The 17,447-nt window shown below is 38.3% G+C and overlaps 1 protein-coding gene across 1 annotated transcript; it reads right to left on the bottom strand.

Annotated features, from left to right (window-relative positions):
* Positions 1 to 6,889: 6,889 nt before the first annotated feature.
* LOC103408464 (UDP-glucosyltransferase 29-like) lies at positions 6,890 to 8,562 on the bottom strand. The gene has a single exon (XM_008347317.4). The coding sequence runs from the start codon at positions 8,477 to 8,479 to the stop codon at positions 7,115 to 7,117; it is 1,365 nt and encodes a 454-aa protein (XP_008345539.2). The 5' UTR covers positions 8,480 to 8,562; the 3' UTR covers positions 6,890 to 7,114.
* Positions 8,563 to 17,447: the final 8,885 nt, after the last annotated feature.

The following is a 17,447-nucleotide window of genomic DNA, read 5'->3' as shown; positions in this document are numbered from 1 at the left end:
TCCATGGCTAACGAAAACGCCTCATCCTCTACCTCTACTAGTTCTTCTCTCTCGGGCCCGAATGTGGCTTACTGTCTTAAACTCACCGAGTTCAGTTATCTTCTCTGGACTTGTTAGATGAAGCTGTTCTTGGTTGGCCATGATTTTTTTTCCTTATGTTAATGGCTCGACAGCTCCAGCCGCCACTCTCTTGCCAAACCTAATCCTGCCTATCTGTCTTGAACAAACAAGATCACCTTGTGTGTAGTTATCTTACTTTTACCCTCTCTAAGTCCATCATCTCTCTAGTTTTCGGTAAACCTTCTTCAAAGGCAATCTGGGATTGTCTCCATGAGCACTTCTCATAAGCCTCTATAGCGAATGCTAGAAATCTTCGATTTCAGTTACTTGATATTTCGAACAGCACTCGTACTATTTCTGAGTGTCTCTAACATGCCAAATCTATCTCGGATAGTCTTGAAGCTATCAATCGCCCCGTCTTTAAAGAGGACTTAGTGACTGTTATTCTGAAAAGGCTAGGTGGGAACTATTCTATACTTACCACGGTTGTGTTGAATTTTCCCCTTCCCTCGTTCATTGACCTGCGTTGCAAACTTCTTTCCTTCGAGGCCCAGAACCGGCCTCCTACTGCTGATGCCCAAAGCTCTGTTTATCTCGCACCATCCCCTACTGATGTTGCCTATGCCCAACCTCCTACAGTGAGCCCTCATCAAGTGATGCTTCTGCTCATCTGGCCCACTACGTGGACCATCCTCCTCACCGTCCATACAGGCTCAATCCGGGATTAGCGTGTTAGTTGATAGGATTTTTACCACGTGTAAATGTAGGAATAAAAATACTTAAAATTACTTGCAAGAGTATAAGGTAATTGTAATTAGTCAGCTCTAGTAAGGTTGTTCTCTACCGGAATTGAATGAATAATTTGTATTTAAACTAATTCTTAATTAACTATTTGAAAACAAAGTTTGGAAAAGGGTGATATTATGACCTAAAATATTAAAAAGGAATTTAATTAAAAACAATTAAATAATTGGCAAGGTAAAGAAAGCAAAAGAAAATGATTTTGGAAGGCAATTTAAACACTAGGGGTTCCGCCGTCACCACTAACAATCCTATGTAATTTTACCAATTACTTATGAATTTTCCACATACATGCTTTGAAGGTTAGGTTTTCCTAATACATATTTTTCCACGTGATGTTCAAGTGAAAATGTATATCTAACATGCAACACATCTGTGATGTTTAGATCAAATATAAACATGCAAGACTCATTAAGCTTTGTGACTTTGAAAAACCATGCAACCCTTAAGAGCATGATGTTAGCCTTAAGCGAACTTACAATTACTAATCACAATGTGCCCTCCTCAATTTCAAGGTGATGTTCCAACATAAATTACATCAAATTAAAGAATGATAAAACTTCTTCTACAAGATTGTATTTCACTCAATAAATTTACAATTACACAGAAGAGAATATATATAGCATTTGGCTCTTTACAAATATACCCTTGACTACCTTAACTAAACTTGTAACCATTCTAACTAACTATAGTTAATAACAAACTAACCACATTTAGCTTTTACTAAACTATTTAACATCAACAGAAATGGAAGACTTGTTATCTTCCTTAATACACCCCCTCAAGCGAGAGGAGGAATCAGAGTTGATTCTAATGGGAAGCTTGGAACACAAGTATTGGAACTGATTTTTAGACAAAGATTTTGTAGGAAAATCAGCCAATTGATCGGCACTACAAACAAACTGGACTTTGAGAAGATTAGCTAGAACCAGTTCGCGAATGTAATGATAATCAATCTCAACATGCCAAACAGGATTAGAGGCTAAAAAAATGGCTGAAATGTTATCACACCACAGTGTAGGCAGTTTAGGGAGAGGACAATGAAGGTCACGAAGGATTTTACAAACCCAAGTGAGTTCTGCAGCCGTATGAGCCAGAGACCTATATTCAGCTTCTGTAGAAGAACGGGCGACGGTACTTTGTTTCTTGGCATTCCAGCTGATGAGGTTGGGACCAAGAAAGACACAATAGCCACTGGTTGATCGCCTATCAAACGTGCTTCCAGCCCAATCAACATCGGAGTATGCTGAGAGATCAACATGACCCTTTGTAAACCATAATCCCTGGGAAACAGAACCTTTTAGAAATCGAAGAACTCGTTTGGCAGCTTGAAAATGTTGTTCACGCGGAGAATGCATGAACTGGCAGAGCTGATTGACAGCAAAAGCAAGGTCCAGGCGAGTCCACGTGAGATATTGAAGGCCTCCAACAATTGAGCGATACTCAGTGGGATTGGGTAGAAGATAACCAATATGATCCTGTTTGTGGGAGCCAAGAAGTATGCAACAAGGTTTAGCACCTTGCATATTTGTCCGTTGAAGAAGATCAAGCAAATATTTAGTTTGATGAATAAATATCCCTTTAGAAGATCGCTGGACTTCCAGCCCCATGAAATAGCTTAAAGGACCAAGATCCTTCACTGGAAATCGATTACTTAGCTGTTGAATGAATTGATGACATAGATGAGAATTAGGGCCAGTAACGAGAATGTCATCCACATAAACGAGAACTATAACCAACTGAGGACCATTAAGTACAAACAAAGATGCATCAGATGAAGATTGATGGAAGCCAAGGTCCTGCAGAGCTTGAAATAGTTTTTCAAACCAAGCTCTAGGGGCTTGCTTAAGACCATACAACGATTTTTTGAAGTTTGCACACATGACTGGGAAATAGATGATCAATAAAACCAGGGGGTGGAAGCATGTAGACATCCTCTTTTAAATCCCCATGAAGAAAGGCATTGCTAATGTCTAACTGGTTTACAAACCAATTATGTTGAATAGCAAGACTAAGAAGTATTCGAATGGTAACCGATTTAGCAACCGGACTGAAAGTCTCTTGGAAATCAATGCCCTCTTGTTGATGAAAGCCCTTGGCAACAAGCTGGGACTTATAACGATCCACAGTACCATCAGGCTTCTTCTTAACATGAAACACCCACTTGCAGCCAACAATGTTTTGAGAAGAATGAGAAGGAACTAAGGACCAAGTTCCTGTAAACAGTAAGGCATTGTATTCATCCTGCATCGTAGCTCGCCAGTGAGAAAACTTAGATGCTTGTAAATAAGTGCTGGGAACAGAATCCAGTGCAATGGATAGAGGATGCTTAGTTGCTGCATAAGCCTTAGGTTTATAGATGCCTGCTTTGGATCGGGTAACCATAAGATAAGTATTAACCATAGAGGTAGAAATAGGGTGAGAAGCATCTGGAGTTGGAGAACCATCTGGAGTTGGAGAAACATTTGGAGTTGGAGAAGTATCGGGAGTTGGAGAAGAGGCAGGATGAGTATACTTGCTAAAATAAAGATCCATTGAAGGAGAAGTAATTGGAGAAACACTGCCAAAGCTAGAAGTATGAAGGGGCAGAGACTGAAAATGATAGAGTTCTTCATTAAAAATCACATGTCTGGAGATATAGACTCGGTTGCCAATTGGATCAAAGCACCGATAACCTTTGTGCTGAAGACTATAGCCCAAAAACACACAACTCTTGCTTTTAGCATCCAATTTACTGTGAATATAAGGTTTAAGCCATGGAAAGCATTGGCAACCAAAAACTTTGAGTTTGGAATAATTCGGGTGCTGATGAAATAAAATTTCCCAAGGAGATTGTGAGACACCAGAAATGGGAAGACGATTATTGAGATATAGGGCAGTAGCCTCGACCCAAAACACATGAGGGACATGAGAAGCAACAAGTAAGGTCCTAGCTGTCTCAACAAGATGGCGGTGTTTTCTCTCAGCACAGTCGTTTTGTTCAGGCGTGTGTGGATAGCTGAATTGATGAAAAATACCATGTGCACTAAGAAAAGATGCAAAAGAATGACCAGTAAATTCACCCTCTGAATCTGAACGCAACACTTTGATTTGTGGAGACCTGCTTCTGTTACATCTAGCAGTGGTTTCAGTTATTACTTAAAGAATGATAAAACTTCTTCTACAAGATTGTATTTCACTCAATGAATTTACAATTACACAGAAAAGAATATATATAGCCTTTGGCTCATTACAAATATACCCTTGACTACCTTAACTAAACTTGTAACCATTCTAACTAACTATAGTTAATAACAAACTAACCACATTTAGCTTTTACTAAACCATTTAACATCAACAGAAATGGAAGACTTGTTATCTTCCTTAATACAAATTACTTGTCTAAATGTCTTAGTGGTCGCGAATCACTAAGACAATTAGATAGTTTAAACACGGTGATTAATAATTCAAAGCAAGCATGCATCCATTCATAAGCAAATTAATAAAATCACATATTCATGTTAAGGCTCATGGCATTACCATAGCAAAAAGATTAGTTACGCATAATCATAATAAAAAAGGAGTTTTAACAAAAAGTCTGGGGTACTGTTCACTTTAACGAAAAACGATATTTTTATACTAAAAAGTAAATCTTGATACTATTCACTTTACCCTTTATTTTGTCCTTATCGTTAAAACTCAAAGTTTTCAAACCATTTTCATTAGTTTTCCTTAATAAAAACCAAAGAAAATATCATTAACTAGAAAAATGATTGAAAACACCTTGTAGGTAAAAAGTTTGAAAGTCTCCAAAATAGTGCGTAGTAAACCCTAATGGCTAAAACGCCTTATTTATACTACAACAAATTAAAACCCTTCCTATAAAAGACTTCTACAAACTAGGAAACATAATAAAATAAGATAATTAGGAAATGCATTCCTATTCTAACTTTGGGAATTTGCCCAGCCACAAAGAATCCCACATTTCTGGATCTTTAGGGCTCCAAAACATGCCCAAAATGACTTGAATTAAATCTTGAGATGTTCCGAACATAATTGCAGAAGGCCTCAAACTCAGAAGACATCATCATTAACAACACTGCGCGTTGCTCCTTTATTTCATCATCATAAAATAACTGCTTGGTAGAAAAATCCGAAACTTTGAAACTAACAAGTTGAAGGACTCACGAACTTCCTCCAATTGGAATCATTCCAAAATTCATCCGTTTGAATACTTTTTGCTTAAGAGGAAGTCGAATATCCTACATTGGAAATATAATTCAAAGTATCAAAATTCTCCCAAAATAACCAATCAATTATAACTAAGAATAGGTTAAAATATGTAGTATAATATGGACTCATCAGTAGTTATGGTTTTGGTTGTGGCTTTGGTCATGGCCGTGTGGTGGTTATGACTGTGGTGGTCGATGTGGTTGAAACCCGAATCCTTGGGGTCCTCCATCTGTTCATTTTGCTCATAGTATCCTAATTCACAAAAGGGTCATTTAGATGCTCATTGTTATCACATACTTAATACTCACTCTTTAGTTTCAGCCCCTGAATCATGTCAAAGTACGTTGAAAATATCTCAAGGAATTCTTGGCTCTCATCCTCCACTACCAAAATATTGTGAATGTTATTGGCCCAATGATGGATGTTTCAGTGGATGTAATCATGTTTATAGTAGGAAGGGAGATTATATTCTAATAGAACATGATGTGACTAACGACAAGCCTAGTGAAGGAGCTGATAAGGAAAGAATAGAAAGCATGTTTGATGAGAAGCTGGAAATGATGGCAACAAAGAAAGCTATTTTGTCTATTGAGTTGTATGATTTACAAAACCACAATCACCACACTCCATTGACACCATCATTTCAGTGCTCAGATCATGAAATCAATGTATCAACTTCCTTATGCCATTTTACAAGTTACCTTCCATCACTCAAATATGATCTTACCATCAAATCATCTGATAAAAAATCAACACGATTTCCTCTGGAAAATTCAGAGACTGGTGGCATTCTTCTGGAGACAGGTAATACCTTATCAAATATATGCTCTTACCACTTGTAAGAAGACTATGACAACATTGGAAAACTTGGTGAAAGGCATACCTTGAGTAGGTTATGTGATGGTGCAAGTATTGTTGATCTTAAGCTAGCATACCATATGCTAATTACTGACAAAGGTGGAGGCCCCACGTTTTTGTTCAGAAGCATTTATTTTGAATGTACTTCGTTAATGATTTCTTCCTTCTATTGCTGGGTTGCTGAGTTGGTTTTTACAGTTTGAGTTGGAATTTCTTGTTGCTATAATTAGATTATACTTGTGCAGTTGTTGGAAAAAAATTCAATCGATCTTTCATGACTTATCAAAATTTGTTCTTCATGAACTGCACTAAGTCTAAAGACGTTAATGACAAAGGTATTAGTTTTACTTGTCACTCGTTGAAGATAATGTGCTTTATTTCTTGCAACAATCTCATGTTTTGATACTCCAACTATATCATGGTCATCTGTCAAGAAGCCTTTTGATTCAGTTTGTCTCTTCTTCTGAGCAATTTGCTGACATTCTTACCAATGCATGAGTTCACCATTGTTCAACACTCACTGCAACAATCTCATGCTTGGACCACCATGAGTTTGCGGGGGGATGTTAGAGTATATAGGATATGGAGGGTGTGGATCATGACACATGTCATTAGTTAAACAGATAGGCAGTTAGGATTGTTGGTATTGTAAGGTCCATCTATATAGCAACAATTTGTAACCAGAAAGTTTATCAAGAAAATACAAGTGAAAATCATTCTCTTTCTCTCTCTAAGTTTTCTCTGTTTCCTTCTTCGTCTTCTCTAATCTCTTTGTTCTCTTCTTCCTGCATAATGCTTAACATTAAGTACATTAAAAATTACACCACATAATCAAAACTCCAATTACAGTACAAATTGTTAGTCAATAATCAAACACTCAATTTGTGTACAACTTATCCTAGCATGTTATTTGTTATCCGAGAGAGTAATTCTCCAAATCATGGATGAATATCCAATGTAATTCAAGGAAACTCCCTTTTTATTACAACGATGACATTACACAACATTTGATACCACTTCCACATGGAGTAAATACATAATTGGATCTAGAAATTCAGTTTATCCATAACAAAAAAAAAAGAAAAAAAAAAGAAAGATATATAATATAATCCTTTCAAATTAAACTGATTCTCCCCTAGGTACGTAAATTATTTTATGTGCTGCGTCCATTTTGTCATATGCTTTATGTACATAGTTGCAACAGCTGCTCCACAACGTTATCCATCTCTTCATCCTCAATCTTTTTCATGTTGTCTCTTACTTCCAGTGCCTTCCTTCTCACACCCTCTCCAATTTTCTTCACCACCACCTCTCCGATCGCCTCCGCAATCGCTTCTCGCTGCAAACCACCACCTTCTGCTCTCTTAGCCTCCACACCCACGTTGACCTCCTCTACCAGTTTGGCGTTTACTGGTTGGTCAAGTTGCATTGGCATGGCTATAATTGGAACGCCGAACTTGATGCTCTCCAACACAGAGCTCCATCCACAGTGGCTCACGAACCCACCGACGCTAGGGTGCTGCAATATCTTTGCTTGCGGTGCCCAACCCTCCACTATCATTCCCCTCTCTCCCACCCTCTCTACAAACCATTTTGGCAATACCTCTTCAACTTTTGTGGTTTTGTCTTCCTTGGGAAACCTAATAACCCAAATGAAACTCACTTTGCTGAGCTCTAACCCATGAGCTATCTCTTCTATTTCCTCCTTGGACAAAAAGTACTCACTCCCGAAGGAAACATACACAACTGAACACTTCTCCCTTTTGTTCAGCCACTGGATGATCGGAGACTCCTCGTCGGTTTTTTGGCCCAATGGGTCTTGAACTAGTGGACCGACGGGCACAATCTTCTTCCCGACTAAACCAGAGAGATAATCGATATATTTTGCTTCAATCTCTCTGGAAGTTTTCACCAAAATGATGTTGCAAGAACTAGAACAGCATTGCTGTATGCGGTCTCCGTCCCTTAGGCCATTTGACAAAAACTCCATCTGATTTTTGAACATTTTGATCTCGTAATCCCGAAGATGGATTCCTGGAAAAGGAAATTTGAGACTGGAATTATTGAAATGGATGACGAAAGTTGAAATAATGGTGGCGGCGTTCATGGTACAGAACTCGACGGCCGGAATATTGTGCGACAAAGCTAGAGAGGGTGCCCATGGTTGGAGAAAATCATAAATGAGCAAATCTGGTTTTAGGGTTTGGAGGATGTTGGAGAAGTTGCTGCTGGACATGTCGAAGGCCTTTTTGAGAGTGGACATGAGATGGGGTGGGAGGCCATTGGTGGTATGGTAGTGAGGAGGCAGTTCAGGAAACTCATCGTGCGGAAGATGGAGCTCCACAAACTCAATGCAGTGAGAGTATTTTTCAGAGAGTTTGGGTTTGATGGAGGTGAGATTCACAGGGGTGGAACAAATGTAGAAGTGGAGATTGTTTCTCTTATGGGTGAGTTTCTTGGCTAGCTCGAGGAAGGGAGAAATGTGGCCGTGGGCTAGCCATGGAAGCATAAGAATACTAATGCTTCTGTGCTGCTGAGAATAAACCATTTTCTTTCTAAATTTGACTCTTCTTTTGTGGTTATTCTTTCGACTAACAGAAGTGTTCTGATGATTATATATTTTGATGTCACGGGGAGACACATATATAGGGGACAGTGTGATCGAGAGGAGCCAAGATTACAAGAATTTTGAAAAAATTGCTAGAGTTTAGAAACTGTAGATGTTTCGTGTAAGCTGAAGATGCATACGACAAAGACACATCAAAGAACAGAAGTTTAGTCAAACTTCTTTTTTATTTGTTGGCCTTGAGGATTACTTAATTAACAAATGGCGCATTTTCTAATCCGTAATCAAATTGAGAGAAATATAATTGAGGATGAATTGGATTGAGAATGAATTGGAATGAGATAGAACTAGAATCAGATTCCTCTTAGAGTTGTTTACGAAAATTGTATGAAATCGGAATAAGAAAGACATTGATCTATATAAACTGTTTACTAATTCTTATGAATCGGAATGAAATCTATTTTATATGTAATTATTTTTAATAAAACTTTTAATCTTTCAATTTTTTATTTTTTTATTTTGATGAAAAAGGGCCAAAACCCATCATTTTATTTTTATTTTTAGTAGAGAGAACAAATTTCTTTTTTTTAGTAAAGTTCTTTATTCTTCATTTTCCTTTTTTTTTTCTTTTTTTTTTGTGTGACCCTCTCTCTCTCTCCCTCTCTTCCCCATCTTTCTGCTGACCCACCCCCTTTCTAAAATTTATCCCATCTTTCTTAGCTGCCTACCTATTGCCCGCCCACCCCATTCTAAAATTTCCCCCTTTTTCTCTACTGCAGATCCACCCCACCTTTGCGAAGAGCCTTTCATGCTCCCTCCCTCCATATCCCAGCCTTGATATTTTTACCCCTTTTTTCTCTGCTACAGATCCACCCCACCTTTGCGGATTGCGGTTAAAGAAAACGACAACATACCAATGGGAAAGGAGTCCTTTCCAAATGCTTTTTCACGAATGGGCAATGCCTCATGGGCAAGCTGTTCAGCTTCTTCATCCCGTTCCAAATGGTAGAGTGTAACGGTGAGGTACAGCGTTGGGAACGAAGATGCAGGGGTATTTTGGGATATCAAAAGAAGTACAAGGGCAGTTTGGGAAGAAAATTTTGATGATGATGGCCCCTTTCTTCCGGAATTCAATTACCATCTATTTCTTGGAAATTGGATTCTAGGAATATCCAGAATTGAATTTCTCATTTTGGGTGGACCTCACATAAAATCTGATTCTCCAATTGTTAGTAAACAGCAGAATGCTACGAGAGAGTAATTCAATTCATTTTCTCTTTATTCCACTCCTAATTGGTAAACACGTCATAAATGTTGGGTGAGTTTCAGAAATGACAAAGTAACTCCACAATAAAATCCTACCGTCCTGGCAGCTGGTACATGGGTTCATCGTTTTGATTTGGGTAATGGTGAAATTAAAAATTTAAATTAAATTAAACAGTTGATTACAAAATTATTTACAATAAAAATATACTATTTGCCGGTGAGATATATGTATTTATTCATATCGAAGATGTTAAAGTAATTGTCTCTGCGAGGTTGTCATCAATTCGCTGGCTTTAACCTTGTATAACAAAGTTAGAAATAGCAAGAATCACATGCAGTTATTACTGTGGCATTCTTAGAATACTCTCTGCATGTGCTCCAGAAATCACATGCAGTTAAAAATGTACATGTTTCGTCATTTAGTATTATGATCTAATGATATTTTTCTTCACTTATAAGTGAGAAGTTTTAGGTTCGATTTTCTTCAAAGACGAATTTGAATCACATTATTACTAACTTATTGTGAAACTAAGCCCATCATCTCTTCCTTTAATGTAGATAATATTGTTTCTACAAAAAAAAAAAGAAAAAAAAAAGAAGGTACGTGTCCCAATCTCTAGTTTCAATGATACGAATTAGATAAGCCTAATCATTCAAAAACCAACTTTCCGCAACACTTTTAAGAATAATAATCAACCATACAGGATGAACATTGGTTCTCATTCAATCTTCAACGTTGTCTTAGTGTTGTCTCAGTATAATTGTGAGGAGTAAATTATTCTTTTGAACATTCTTCTTCAACCAATTACGACTTAGTTTCGAAACTTATTTTTGCACAACCACAATTTTTGCACCTCTTCTCCTTAGCAACCACTCAGCATCTAGCTCTCCATCACATCCTCTATATTGTCTCGACACGGACACCGACCTCATCTAAGCAGTCTAGATCAGTTGATTGGCAAGATGCACGGCATAGTCGTGGCATGCACGGCTAAAACTGAAACGCCATCGAAATACAGCCACATGGAAACCTTCATATAGATATAGGTGGGTTATGTAAGTGCACGCGTAATTGCAGATTGCGTGGTTGGGATAAAGGCTTACGTAAGGATCTATCTTTTTTGTGACACGGACACCGACCTCATCTAAGCAGTCTAGATCAGTTGATTGGCAAGATGCACGGCATAGTCGTGGCATGCACGGCTAAAACTGAAACGCCATCGAAATACAGCCACATGGAAACCTTCATATAGATATAGGTGGGTTATGTAAGTGCACGCGTAATTGCAGATTGCGTGGTTGGGATAAAGGCTTACGTAAGGATCTATCTTTTTTGTTGTTTGGCCTGATATAAATTATGCCCCATTCAAAACTGAAGGGACACAATAGTTTTTCTTTTCCTTTTTGTTTTTTATTTTTGTTAACTCCAAATTTCTTAAATAATAGGGATCATCTAATGCTAATGCTACGACCAATGCACGGCTTATATAATGTTGTACTTAAAATAAATAAATAAATAAAATAAACTTGAAGAAAATATTTTTTAGTGTGTTGGAAATACGTACAGTACATCAAGTGCCATATTGAGAGAGAGAAACAACTGCTATTGCCCTGAGGATGTAAGCACACTTACCGAATTTCGTAAATATTATTTCTTATTTACTTTCTATTCCACTGCAGACATATATATTCTTCATTTCACGACACATATTTAATTCTAAATTTTTTGCAATAAAAATACATATTCGTAGGTGGGATATATGTACTTCTTATATGAGGGATTATTCTAAAAGAATATGTTAAGATAATTGTCTCTATGAGGTGGTCCTCACTAGATATTTTTGTCACAGCCCGTCCCGAATTATTTTGATCGATAGCGTGAATTGACGAAATTGCCCTTGAGCGTTTGGTGATGGTGTGTGTAAATGGGCTAAGGTTTTGGACCAATTAAGTTCATTTCCTAACTATTTGGACCCAATCAAATTTTAAAGTTTTATTTGTTTTGGTTGGTGACCCAATTTGGACCCCACACACACTCACCTTCATCCAATTCCATTGACCCTCTCTCCCTCTCGATTTTTCTTCCCATTTTCCGTACAAATCGTACAAACAAGTTTCAAATATCCATTTCATTCACGGATCGAAGACTTGAAGGTTGGTTTTGTGTTCCTTGCAAGCCTAGGAACACATTGGTACCCTTAGTTGGTCGCGAGGACGACGGGATCGTGAGAACTCGAATCCTGATTTAATGCACTGTTCATGCACACATAAATGTGTAGTTTTCAGGGATTTTTAAGGTTATAGGAAGCCTTAGATCACTCCCCTAAAGCTCGGAGAAGAGAGTTGAGGCATTTTGGACGTCAGGAAGCTCGGGAATAGTGAGTTGCAGAGGTGGCCGGTTATCGTGGATTTTTCCAGCGAGATCCCGTGAGTTTTAGGTCCTAAAGCTGGTAAGGATTTGTTCTACTTGTCTTAAGCTTCATTTTGGTATAAAATTCGTGAAATTTGGTTGAGAAATGAAGAAGATATTAAGGTTTTTCGAATTTCCAGTTTCCGGCGACGGCAACCGGCGATTCGCCGGAAAAGAAAGGAGAATATTATGTCGATATTGACGGAATATTCCCTCACGGCGGTTAAGGATTTCGTTAGGGTTGGCTGCGCGTGGCAACTTGTCTGGCCATGCCTTGTCCGGCATGTGGGACGTCGGAAATTTTTTCTAAAAATATGGGGATGTTCCTGAGGTTAAGTAGACCATGGTGGTATATTCAAATACCCCATTTGAGCATTGTATGAGAAATTATTACCTAGTTTTTGTTATGTGCTTTAAATAACGTTTATTCAGTTATTTCGCATATAGGTGAGACCTATCCTGAGGATGAGCGCCATCAATCGAGGCTCGAGGGCTACGACCCTTCGACATACCAGTGAGTGAGCTTTTGGTTTTCCGTATATACTTATATACTTGAGATTTTTCCCAGAAAATGAATTTAAATGAATATATGTTTTGGAAATGCCATGCAAGTATCTATTTATTTTAATTATGCATTAGTAGTTGCATACATTCATGATTGGTGCTGCGGACGCACATGTAAGTGCCAGGTAAGTTCATAAATCAAAGGTATGAGATTGTTTCGGTTATGTGAGATATGTTGTAATGTATTGAGAGCTCATAAACCTGCACCCCGGTGTTAGTGCTCCCACCCAGAGTTAGGGCACAGTCCTTCACGTGATGTTCACCTCCCGCACCATATGCTCACCTTGGATCCAAGTTAGGTGCACATGCTTGTCGTACATACCACTTTAGGTGGTTCCGACTCATAGGTGACCCGCGATTATTCGCACAGCCTTCACGTGATCGTAGCACTAGAGCATATTTACTTTACACGTAGGCTTGTCGTATAGACCACTGTAGGTGGTTCCGACTCATGTGCAGGATTTGATTTGATATGATTGAGATTGGTTATGAGCTTTATACACAGCAGTGCAATTTGAGTTAGAGAGATTTGACTTATGCGATATTTGATATTTATATTTTGCCTGATTTACCTATAGTCTTGTATTGAGATACTTTGGCATGACATACTTATTAATATTGTTTTCTGAGCATGACCTTGAGATATTTATATATTCTATTTTTTGTTTGGGAAAATTATACAGGTTTTACGGCGAGGGGTTAGAACTTTTGAGAAATGAAATGATTTTGAAAAGCTTTGTTTTTGCCCACTCACACTTTCTATTTTGCGCCCCTCCAGGTTTTAGGTAGAAGTGCTTTGGTGGATCACGAGGATTCTGACGGGGGTTATGACAGAACATCACCATGTAGGATCACCCTCGGGTGTTGTATTATTAGTACTTGTCCTGTTTGACTGCTCTGGTTGTGTATTTCACATTTAATCTCGTACTTGCACCTTACCTAATCTAGTACTCTAGTCGATTTGGTTTTTGTTTATTCGTAATTCCTTATATCTCTATTTGCTTCCGCATTGTGCATATGGCTACGTCCCCCTTACGTGACGGCCAACATGCCTTGATCTAGGTCGGGGTGTGTCAATTTTACTTTTGTATAACAAAGTTAGAAATAGTAAGAATCATATATAGTTGTTATTCTGTCTGCATGGGTTCGAGAAATCATATGAATTTAAAAACGTGCATGTCCCAATCACATGTATAATTTCAATGGTACAAATCATCAGATAACCTTTAATCATTCAAAGACCAACTTTCCACTATATTTTTTAGAACAATAATCAACCATGCAGGACTAATATTGGTTTCTAATTCAATCTTCAATGTTGTCTCTTAGTGTACGGTAGGTGGTATATTGTTCTTGCAGATAAAATCGTATTCTTCGATCCAATACGTTTGTTTCAAATCTTCTTTTTTCACAACCAACCATTTTTGTCCATCTTCTCTTTTGCAGCCATTCGTTATCAAGCTTTTCATCACATCCTCTATATTGTCTCCACACGGACACCGACCTCATCTAACTAATCTAGAGATCAGCTGATTGGCAACATGGATTGCATGGTCATGGCATGCACACTGGAACGGCTCTGAGGGTAGTTCATATAGGCGTTTGCCTAGGGTCTCTACTTTGGAGGGGTCTCCAAAAAATTTATATATCTTGTTAATGGCATATAAATAAAGAGAAAAAACTAAAAAATATCATAATTTATTTGTTGGTGTGCAAATGTTCGACTTCCTTTTTCTTTAGGGTATTGAGTTCGAAACATAGAGTTGCCTTTTTAGTCACTAGTTTTTTTTTTCTTCTTTTTTTTCAAATTTACTCTTAATCCATCTATCTAAATGCATATAAAGTTATAAAACTCAAGTCCCTTTGCGACCTTTTTTTTTCTTTCAACTTCCCAATCTCTCCATTTCTATCAAATGTTTAAATCAATTATCATATGGTCTTGAAGATTGTACTTTAAGGCAATAAAAACTTTGAATTTATATTTTGCTTTTCAATAATTTATTATTCAATAGATTATTTTAATATTTGATTCGTTAGTATGATGTTGATTTTAGATATAATACAAGATAAATTATTGGCGTTGGTGGTTAATTACTCTCTTGATCATCAAGTTTTATTGTTCATCACTCTAAATCTTAAATTATTGACTGCAAATATTTAGTACATTTGCATCTAAAAACGTAACACGTGTAATATTTAAGTAATGCTTGTCTATGTATCTTATTTTGATACTAATTTTAAAGATATTTAATGTAAAAATAAAATTTATTAATGTATTTAGCGAATTCTTTTTTGTGCATATCAATGTACAAAAAATCGGAGGTAAAAAAACTTTATCACCCCATTTCGAAGGCTTGCCTAAGGCCCCAAAATTCTCAGTGTGGCCCTACATGCACAGCACGGCTATATTTTGCCAAGAAAAAAACAAATTAAAAGCATGCTTGCGCCATCATGAACTATGACCACTTGGAAAACTCAACCTTCATTTTGTTCCGTTTCGCTTGAGGGGGGATTACGAGAATAAAACAGCAACTACAATAAATCCTACCAAGTAAGTCCAGCATTAATATTCATTCCTTCAATCTTGTACTTAATTGTAGCAATAGAATTTCTTACCATTTGTAATAGTCTCTGTAGTCAACACAAGTACATGGTATATATATGTGGAATATCAATATGACAAATTAGGGTTTCCATCAACTATAAGGGAACAAAATCTAATGATTATTCCCTAAGGCTCGATCCTCCACCTCCGGCTACTAGGATAGCTTAATCAGCATATTAGACTAATGAACGGCACCCTAAATTCCTAATTTGCAGACACCTAACTTCCTATTTTCTACTTCTATCCATCTGCCGCCAAAAGCACCCAATACCAAGCCTAAAATTGATTGCCCAGATAGATGAATCACTGCTGATAAGAAGAAGAAGAAGAAGAAGAAATGATGCTGTTCGTGGCAGGAATTTCCGTCGGGGATGACTTCCTGGCCAACGAGCACACAGCTCCCCTGGGAGATTTGGCGCCGGTTGAGGGCTGCTGCTTTCCTGTTGGGCTTTGTCGGGCAAGTCTCGTCAGGCAAGGCTGAAAGAGAAGGACATCGTTAACTTTGAGAGGTGCCTTTGTGGGGCCTTAGGTGTAGGCCTTAAGGCTCGCAATCAAGGTTAACACTTAGGTGCTCAGGCGTGCCACTGCCATCTTTAGCATGGCAGATGTAAAATGGTTGTCGTGCTTTCGTTGTGAATATATATACATATATCCGAGAAACCATGTTAGATTTTACAGGTGCCTTTGTGGGGCCTTAGGTGTAGGCCTTGAGGCTTCCTGTCAAACTAAACCAGTACTCGAACATATCATATTTGGTCTTTATGGTTATCGGAGTCTTATAACTATCATATTTCTGATTATCCGAGTTCGAGAGGTAGAGCGAACCCAAATAGGTGCCTTTGTGGGGCCTTAGGTGTAGGCCTTGAGGCTTCCCATTCGAGTCCGTTCTTATACTCAAACCATCTAGACCGCAGAATAGAATGAACCCAAATAAGTGCCTTTGTGGGGCCTTAGGTGTAGGCCTTGAGGCTTCCTATCAGAATCCATTCCATCCTTAAGCGTTCTATGATAATCATGATATAATAGAAATAAAACCAAAGGTAGGTCGATTACTTGCGCCCCAAGTAACTTCGGACTTCTCGTTTATCAAGGATTATCGTGGATGGGTTAAGTCCACATAAAGTTCTTTTTTATGCCTTGAGGCCAAGGACTTTTAAACTAATCAGATTTACATGCCTGCAGGCTTATGACTTGGATCTTATCAATTAAGGCTGATCGTTTTGCAGGTCCCTATCTTTATAGTTCTGTCAAAGGTCTGAAAGCTTAGAGGGGGAGAAGGGAAAGGAGAATACAAAAGGTGAATCGATACTACAACAAGTTAGAACAAGGTAGCAGAGCTATTACAGAGGTTGGGAGAAAAGATTATCCCGCGGAGGATGAAGGCTTGTCCCGAATGGGATGAAGGCTTGGGCTGACTACAGCTTCGTTTTGAACGGCAAATCTGGCTTTTTGAGCAGAGTTTGTGCTTTTGTTTGTGTGATTGAGTGTCTCTATTCCTGTCTTCTCTTCCTCCTTTTATAGACGACTCGGTTTGGCTCCTGTAGCGACAGTTTTGCCCGAATGCGGTCTGAGGGTGATGACTCATCAGCTTTATTACATGTAATACCACCATAAAGTACTTTATGGGCTGTGCAGTGTGATCAGTCTACACCACTTGGTCCTTGGGTAGGTAGGCAAGTGGCCCTTGTGAATTGTATCAAGTCAGAAAAGGCCATTTCCTGCTTTCCTAAGTTTCGGCTGGGCTTTGATCTTCTATTCCTCCAGGCCTCCTTTTGGGCCGACTCCATCCTTGGGCCAAAATCAAGTTTTAATCAAAACAGTGCCCCCTTCAATTAATGTGAAGGTTGGAATCCTAAGCGTCGACATTGATTGAATACCCGCATGCATGCATATCCGTCTTGGGAATTGGTGCTTCCGGTGCCCCTTGCTCTTCTCACGACCCTTGAACCGTCCTTTGAGCCCTATAAAATCTAGCTTGGGACTTCTCCTATCAAACTACCAAATTCCCTTTGGCTCTGACCTTCAACTTCCATCCATCTTGAGCGTTCTTGTCTTCTATTAGAAACTGAGAAATGGGTTCCTTAGGTTTTGAGTGGAGTTTCCTA

The sequence above is a fragment of the Malus domestica genome, chromosome 02 (assembly GCF_042453785.1).
Source record: "Malus domestica chromosome 02, GDT2T_hap1".
NCBI lineage: Eukaryota > Viridiplantae > Streptophyta > Magnoliopsida > Rosales > Rosaceae > Malus > Malus domestica.
This window is presented reverse-complemented; position numbering and strand designations above follow the sequence as displayed.

Coding starts and splice junctions, on each gene's coding strand:
- LOC103408464 (XM_008347317.4), bottom strand. CDS start 8,479: ATGGTTTATTCTCAGCAGCACAGAAGCATTAGTATTCTTATGCTTCCA.